The sequence below is a fragment of the Theobroma cacao genome, chromosome 3 (assembly GCF_000208745.1).
Source record: "Theobroma cacao cultivar B97-61/B2 chromosome 3, Criollo_cocoa_genome_V2, whole genome shotgun sequence".
NCBI lineage: Eukaryota > Viridiplantae > Streptophyta > Magnoliopsida > Malvales > Malvaceae > Theobroma > Theobroma cacao.
The window spans coordinates 32,745,516-32,754,341 of NC_030852.1; the positions used below are offsets into that span (position 1 = coordinate 32,745,516).

The 8,826-nt window shown below is 33.9% G+C and overlaps 2 protein-coding genes across 2 annotated transcripts; one reads left to right on the forward strand and one right to left on the reverse strand.

Moving 5' to 3' along the window:
* LOC18606276 lies at positions 11-3,512 on the reverse strand. The gene is made up of 15 exons (XM_007039805.2): positions 3,368-3,512; positions 3,085-3,271; positions 2,926-2,977; positions 2,796-2,835; positions 2,545-2,598; positions 2,224-2,336; positions 2,055-2,120; positions 1,815-1,957; positions 1,562-1,622; positions 1,384-1,445; positions 1,029-1,133; positions 835-910; positions 614-726; positions 438-497; positions 11-357 (listed from the first exon to the last, which is right to left on the reverse strand). The coding sequence occupies exons 1-15, from the start codon at positions 3,453-3,455 to the stop codon at positions 252-254; spliced, it is 1,326 nt and encodes a 441-aa protein (XP_007039867.2). The 5' UTR covers positions 3,456-3,512; the 3' UTR covers positions 11-251.
* On the forward strand, positions 6,259-8,826 carry LOC18606278. The gene has a single exon (XM_007039808.2). The coding sequence runs from the start codon at positions 6,360-6,362 to the stop codon at positions 8,628-8,630; it is 2,271 nt and encodes a 756-aa protein (XP_007039870.2). The 5' UTR covers positions 6,259-6,359; the 3' UTR covers positions 8,631-8,826.

An 8,826-nucleotide genomic window follows, 5' to 3' on the forward strand; every position in this document is an offset into this window, starting at 1 on the left:
CCATAACAAATTGAAAGGAAAAAGGAAATCTTTTTTTTTTTGCTTTGAATTGCCAAAACCAATGCCAAGAAAATAAATAAAGACCTCTTAAATTTATTTTTGGATATTCAAGACCTTAAAAGTTGAATCAAACAGATTATGTGCAGCTTTATAGGCAAGCTAAACGCAATGCCATTTCGAAGAATTATGATCCCATAGATACTGGATCACGGCAGAACCCACCAGCAAAGCTGTTTGCCTCCTATACCATGTTAGAAAATGAAGTCACTGAGCTGAACATGTGTCTCTCTTTCTGTGTCTCTACTGATTATATATGCTCGGTCTTCCACATCTGCATTTAAGCAGTTCATCCTATGCCTGCAGCAGCAACGACACGCCATAAGGTTTGTGTATAGAAAAGAAGCGGCAAAGGATGTCAATGACTTTACAAGACATACCACGTAAAGTGATCATCACAGCAAATGGAACCCCATATGATCGAAAGCCCAGCTCCTTTCCTACCATCAGCAAGGACAAGCACATTTGATCGGTTACAAAGTAAATTATAATGGGCTATGAAATTCTATAATATATTAAAAGTTAAAGAACAGATGAAGTAGTATAGATAACATACCAGGTTGCAGTATACATATCATAGAATTTGTCAAAGGCCTTATCAAAGCAGTAGTGGCAAACCAAAAGATCCCTAAAGTTGGTCACCTTGCACGTGGACTTACAGCATTTCACCTATATTAATTACATGTTTCACATTATTGTCATGGCATACATCCCAATTGATACAGTGGTATTCTTACACAAATATAAAGTGCATGGAAAGGAATAGTGAATTCTCACCAGCCGCTTAAGTTTATGTGAGTAATACTGTTGATGGGATGGATGGGTCTGGATATGTTCATTCAAATGACCTGCACTGTGTTTTGGGATATCCAAGAGGAAAGATCATAAATTTCCCCTTTTCTTTCACAAGATGTGTAGAGGACAAAATCTAACAATTTGAATTTAGCAGTGTGAAAATGTGAAACGCTTACTTGTCGCAAAGGACAGTGCTGCAATCAAGACATGTTGCTAGAGCTATTGAGCTGCGGCATGCATTACAGCTTGCACTCGATAAGTTTTTCCCTATCTGATGGCATCTGCAGAGAAGCAAAAACAAGAACTAAGTTCACTCTGGAATGCAAGTTATTGCAACTCCAAACATAGCAAGGATGTTCCTTTCTTTGTCATGAAGTAACATAGAGCAAGAAAACATTCAAATATAAAAAAGAAAATAACGAATGGAGCAAATCTAGCTCTTTTAGTCAGTCAAAATTGAACCTCAACAATCCCAGGTTAGCATACAGGCTTTACCAAATGCAGTCATACCAAAAATTGTGTCTTACAAACCTTCTGTACAGTTCAAGAAGATCTCTGGATATGGAAGTAAGCTTGCTCTGCCTCATGGTCACCTACATATAAAGAAAACTTCAGTAAGCAAAACAACTTGTTTTAACAGCAGATATATTTAAAGGATCCAAGAATTCAGAGCACTTATAACTTCATGAGAAGGCAAATAATAACAAACCTGCTCAGTTGTGGTGACCAAGCAATCTTCAGCAAGGTGTCCAGGCCTCTGGCATTTCCAACTAAAACCAGAAGCGTTCATATTAGACTCCATGGTAATCACAGCTAAATAGCAGAAACTACATTCACATAACATAGAAATACCTATGGTGCTATTTCATGCCCAAAGAAATCTATTTATAAATGTATTCATAAATGCTTTTCAAAAAAAATATATGTATTCATAAATAAGATGCTCAAATAAGAAAATATACCATTTGTAGGTACAAAGACTAGAGCTCTTTTTCGACCAGCGATGATTGTTGTAATCCCAAGTGTCCTCCGCAAGTTCAGGCAGCAGAGAGATAGATGTTGGTTCAGATGATGAGAGCAATGAATTTTGGTTGCTCAAGGATTTCTGAAAATACAACCAATAATACAGAGTTAATAAATTGAAAACAGTAAAAACAGAGACATCCTTTTTTATTGTGAGAAAACTGAAAGGGCGTGAGAACCTCAGTTATTTGTAGGCTTTGCAAAAGATCGGATTTACACTCCATGCTGCAAATGTCATCATCAGTCTACAAATGCAGACATACATTGAATACAAAGTTAGAGAGATTCCTAGTAACAACCAAGGGCATGAGGTGGTAAAATACGGATTATAAAGTTCATTTATCCCACCTTATCACATATATATTCTCCATATCTACCACAAACTACACAAATAGGTTCTCCTGGAAGAGGAAAACGTTGCTCACTTCTGCTCTTAACTTGATCTACTTCATTCACATGACCTAAAAGAAACATAGTAAAAAACAGTATAAATATAATTTCTGCAAGTAATATAAATTTACAGCTTCATCATTCGTAAGCTATTAAAGAATGAAAATGAAAAAAAAAAGGGTCATTCTTCACAAATCAGACAATTCATAATGCCAGTTCATATTTTTATATTCTAAGGTAAAATATTGATGGTTGAGTAAAGGAGATACAAAAACAAACCAGAATCTGGAGGATCCTGACTTTCTTTACATTCGGAAGAAGCATTTCCATCACCTGATGTTTCAGGAACATGATATTCAGTAATTGTGCACACATTCACAAAAAAATATTAAGTTACAATTCATCAAACTTTATAAATTCAATGTTAAAAATCCATTCTTTATTAACCGGACCAACAATTTATACAATGTAAGGTAATATCTTTATTAATGTTGGCTTTTGCTATCAAAATTAACGTGCATTTAACTTACTTCCATAGTCTACCAAATTTACACTCGAACTGGAAGCTTGCTGCATCAAACAGAATAAAAAAAGAAATGAGAACATAATTAAAACTCATGTAAAATTAGTAAATTACACCAAAAACAATCGCCAAATTACCAAAATATCCACACTTAATTCCTCGTAACCGTGAGATGAAATAACTTCTCTCCTGCTCAGTCAAAAAGCTTACGTTAAAGAAAAATTTTTATAGCAATTTCAACCTGAAATCAAAAGTCATTAGGCTTAAAAAAGTGAAATGTAAATTAAAATACTTGCCTTCTTTTTAGAATGTAATCCTGATGAGACATAGGTCCATCGTTCTCTTCGATTTCACGCCTACGATCAGGCATTGAGAAGGGCTTTCGCTCTCTCGAGCGTTTCTTGCACGCAATTTTATCGTCAACTGGAGGATAGGCTTCGAGTTCGACCGAAGGAGGAGCATCTCCGGTGGCGATATTATATGCTGCGAATTGGAGGAAGGAAAATTCGTGTATTTCTTTAACCTTTTTGGTTCGGAAGAAAACGAGAGAACAGAAAAGGGAAGAAGAGAAAATTTTACCTTTCAGGTTTTGGAGAGCAGAGGAGAGACTTAAATCTTTCTTGTAGGACAGGGAAGGGTTCTTGTAGAAATTTGATCTCGTTCCCATTTTCTCTTTTGCAAGAATTATTGGAGAGCTTTCATGAAAAGCCAGGCCAGCAGCAGCTCAGAGAAAACTAAAACGATGCGTTTAATTGCATGGCACAACGATGCGTTTAAATAAGCATAGCACAGAAACGTCAGGGATTGCCGCGTTTTGAGGACTGAAACAAGGCCTAAACTAGTTTATTTATTTATTGGATAATATTTAAAGAACTCCTAAATTATTTAAAAATTTTTAAATAAATTTAATTTTTTTATTACATTCAACTAATCTCTTATATATTTATTTTGAACAAAATAAAATTTATAACTAATGATTTATTAACTTATTATTAGTTAAAACGTCATTTATTATTTTATAATATCAACATGATATATTAATATGTTACAGTGGATGGGATATAATGATATGATTACGTAATATTTTTACTATCTATATTAATATCATATCAATGTTACATTGATATAAAATAATAAGTAACGTTTTGACTTAATGCATGTTTAGCTTAGTTTTTTTTCAGCTTATCTACTTTTAAAAACAAAAGTCAGATCGAACATGATTTTTTAAAAAAAAAATTTTAAAAAAGTAACTTTTTTTTTAAGAACAAATTTTTAAAAAAAAAGCTTAAAAAAAAAGCTCTAAAGAGGAGCTTTTTCTTCTCTTCTTTAAAAAATACATTAATTTTCAAAAAATACTATCTCTCAATTAATCTCCCTCTCCTCTTCTTCTCTCTACAAATTACTNTTATGAATTTAAGCATCATATTCTGATTGTTTACTAGATCAACAAAAATATAATATTATTGCTACTATATAAGTTTGAGAGTTGTTCCATTTCTTTATTGATTTATTAGATTTTAACATCTGAAATCATATATAAACTTGAAGCATTCTGTTATAGTTTGTTAGGTGTTAAAGATAGCATGAATACTTTTTATAGTAATTTTAACAAAAGTTATAGCTTATATAATTTACTTTATTAAACAGTTTACCAAATAACTTAAGCTTAATTTTAAAAGCTATTATTTTTCATAAGAGCTTTATAATAACTTTTAAGTTAAAAAAAAAGTTAGGTCAAACAAGTTCTAATTATAATTAATCAGTCTCTAATTATAAGAATATGTTCGACTCAAATAAAAGTATATATGTTTGATTAAATAATAAAATATATAAAATAATTAAATTTTATTTAAATTTTTAAAATAATTCAAAATTTTTTAAATATTATATCTTATTATTCACACAAGTTAAGTTAAACGTGAAGATATTTTTATTGTATTATAAAAAAATTTGTTTATAAGTATTGATATATCATTTTTAAAGTTATTAAATTTAAGTTAAATTACTAGATAAATTAACTGAGGTCATTGAGGACATCATCCATTGCCCAAGAGTATTATTAGGTCACTCCGCTAAATAACATAAAAGTATTCATCAATTAATTAAATCTTTGGGTCCTAAGTGGTTGCAAAGGTGTGGACCACAGTCTCTCAAGTCTAGTCCTTAAATATGCAGATGAATACAAAGTTCATTTGTCAAACGTACAATGACCATTCGCAATAATAATGCACCACCTAATCTTGGACTTATTCCATGGGTCACTGTATTATTCTTCTCCTACTTGATCATGATTCATTCGTGACAATGAAAGGGGCTTGCCCCGAAATCAATTGTACCCTTAGCAGCCTTAAAGCTTGGAATTAGGATTGCGTAGAGTTTGGTTCGATCCGATTTTGAATAAAAATTTCAATTAATGTGCAGTATTTTATTTTATTTTTTTAAAAATTGAAATCTAATTAAATACATCGTAAAATTAAAAGTTAGTTGAACTAAATTTTATCAAATCAAATCAAATCAGTTTTATTCTTTATTTATTTAATTTTCAATTTTTTTATTTTAATTAATTTATTTAAATGTATAAATAAAATTAACTTTTATTTATGAATATAGAAAAATTAATAAAAATACAATAAAATTTTGATTCATATGATTTCAATTTTCTAACTTATGAATTGAACACCAAACTAAACCAAATTTGTATGTCTAATATTTGAATCTAATGTCTGAACTGGACATTATGGTTCAAATCAATTCTTAATTTTTGTTCTCGACCTTAACTAAAATGGTTGAAATTTATTTAATTCAGTATATCAAATGGTAATCAAAGTTAAAAAAAGTATAATATTTAAAAAAATCTTTTTAACTGTTAAAAAAATTTTAAATAATTTTTTAATAGTATTTAATCAAGTTATTATAATTAATAATTAATTAACTATTATTAATTATAATATTATTTATCATTTTATGTCACATAACGTTAACGTAGTATATTAATATGGATGATAATAGCATATACTAATATGATATGATTTTTGAGAGAATGAGCAATTTAGTGCTTTGAGTAAGGTCTTTACAAGTAAAACTTCTTTCTCAACCGCAAAGTCTACCTACTAGCTTGTGACCAGTTAGCAGCAGTGCAGTGTCTCTCTATCCTTCCCTCTTTCCCTTATTCCAGAAAAAAAAAAAAAACAACCATGAAAGAACCGTGAAGAAGATAAATTTATAGAAAAGAAGGGAAAAGAGAGCGTCGAAAGGAGTATTCCCGTGTGGAGATTTAAAAGGAAGAAAATATGGTGGTTGAATTTCCTTATAAAGCAAACATGAAAAGTTACAGTGGTTAAAGAAGAAAATATTAATATGATATGATAATATGGGTATACGTTATTTTCATAATTTTTTAATAAAATTTAAGAAATGATATTTTGATGAATGGTATAAGTGAGCATTCTTGACCAGTTGACCTTGGACCCTGAAACTCGACTTAGTCAGAGAATTCAATAGAGAGGGTTAAAAAAAAACTCTATCCTCGATAGGATAACCATTAGAAGAAACATAGAAGGTTAACAAGAAGATGGGCAAGCTTGGCTGCAGCATCGACGGGGTCCTAAATGAAGCCAAGTTCAGTGAACCACTGCCATGGATTGGCATCTACATAGCAGCAGCATCTCTTGCCTGTGCAATTGCTATGGCTGCAGACGCTATCCATGGATTCCGCCATTGGAAACTCTGGTTCCCTTGCAAATGCTTCACAATCAACGCCACCTCTTTGACAATAATAACCGTGGCAATCAAACTGTCCGTCGATTTGAACACTGCCATGCCTCGTGGTGAAGATCAGCTTGCAAAACTCAGCAGCACGGCCCTGATCTGTACAGTCATGGGTAACTCTATGCCTTCCCTAGGAACCATGGAAAATAAAGAAATATTCACCAACATTATAGCTTTGGGAATACTTGTCATTACTGTTCTTGTCAATATCTGCATCCAACTAGGTACTGGTGTAATCTATGTTTTTGTTATGGAGCATGCCATCATCATGTTTCTCATGCTTGTTTTACTAGTAGTCTTAAGTTTTTCAGCTTTAACTGTTCCAACTATAAAGCATTATTTGGAACTTAAATACAAGAAGAAGTATGAAATGGCTCTGAAAGAATGCTCAAAGTCAAATGAAACTGACAAGACAATAGTAGAGAAACTCAAGGAAGATCTAATGAGATATTGGATGATGGCTCATACCTGCAGCCCCCAGTTTGTTGTAGGCCGATCAGTTACTTGTACTGCCTCGGGTGCATTATGTCTATTGAGTGCTGCAACTTTAGCAGAAGCCATGCTTCGATTTTATCTGATGCCTGGATCATTTAGATTCTGCAAGGGGGAATCAGATTACAAGTGGTCAATCAAGTTAATTCTTCTTACACAGGCTGTTGCAGTTGGAGTGGGTACGATTGCCCCAGCAATGAGATGGTTTCTTGCTATCAATTTCAGGTGTCCAACAAGAGGCGGGAAATGGGCCTGCAGAAAAAGTTACAAACTAGAAGAATACTGGATTAAGAGATTAGTGGAGATGAAAGAGTGCCCGTTAAATATACCAATAAGTAATCCACACAGCAGGAGAATTGTCCATGATGCCAAAATTAAATTTCTGAACTTGTGTATTGGAATTCAGGCTGGAATTGTATTCATGAGCAAAACAATTCGTCTCATCTCCATTTGCTCTATGAGAGTGATTTTGTTATGCTATGACCACTGTAGAGACTGGCTGATGAAATTCACACCCACCAACAGCATTACAAATGATTCAGGGTCAGAGTCGCCCTCTTGCTCAAAGCTGGATCTCAGCCGTTTTGTTTTGCACCTTGAAGATGAAGACTCGCTGGTTGGGGTAATGATGAAGGACAACCGAGATGCTACTGATTACTGGAGGCAGAGAGCAAAGACGAGACAACCAAAACATCTTATAGAACTGTTGCAACAATCAAGGCCTTCTGAAGGATTTAAGGGGCTTACTGAGTTTGACAGTTTCAAAGTACCTTCTCTAAATGCTGAAGAAGCTCCAAATTGTTGGTCTCTCTCTGTGGTGACATTGACAAGCATTGCAGTTGCACTCCCCAACATCAATAGGAGCTCAATCAAGCTTCTTATGGCTGGAGTAAACGAAGGTTTGGTGTATGTCAGACACATCGAAGACGACCTGGATATGCAAGGGAATTTGGTAAGAATCAGGAAGGCAGCAGATGTCGTCTGGCTAGGAGTTGAACTGTATCACAGGTGGCGAGATGTGGACCTCCGTAAACCGTCTCTCCAAGGAAAAAGCCCAAAGGAAACACTCAAAGTACTTTCTGATTCAGCAAAGAACATATTTATGGAGTTCAAGAAGAGTAAAGTGAAGTGTCTAATGGATAGCCCTTCAAAGTGGCCCATCAAAGTATTGGCTGCCAATTCCATGTACAGAATAAGCCAATCCATTTTGCTGAACTATGAAAGCAGAAACTACCAGATGGGGGAAAGATTATTTGAAGCGATAACTGTCATGATCTCTGATATACTTGCTGCTTGCCTCACTAACTTAGAGCGGTTCATCTCAATTAAGTGTTCGACCAGCTCCATTGAGGAGAGGGAAGAGAGCGTGCGACACGCAGTTTATGTTCTCGGGAAAACTGAAAACATTCTGAAGCTCCTCCATCAAAAAGCACTTCCCGGCTTGAATCCGGATCAAATGGCATTCATGGACGAGTGGCGGTCATTGCACAAGTTAAACAGCTCTTTGCCTGACACTCCATTTTCACAAGAAAGTGACTCAGCTTCTCGCGCCGGCAGTGAAGTATACCTAGCCATTGACTAAATTTTGGCAAGCATGAATGTTGGGAAACCAGACGCAGCATTTTGATTTTGTTTTTATGTATCTATGTCATTGTCTATGGCTTGTCTCGATGTACATTACAGTTTAGTACCCTAGAAGACGAAGCTCTATGTATTAGATTTCGTGGAAACTCGAGTTTTCTTAGATCCTTTGAAAGCTACATTTTGTTTCTTATTCA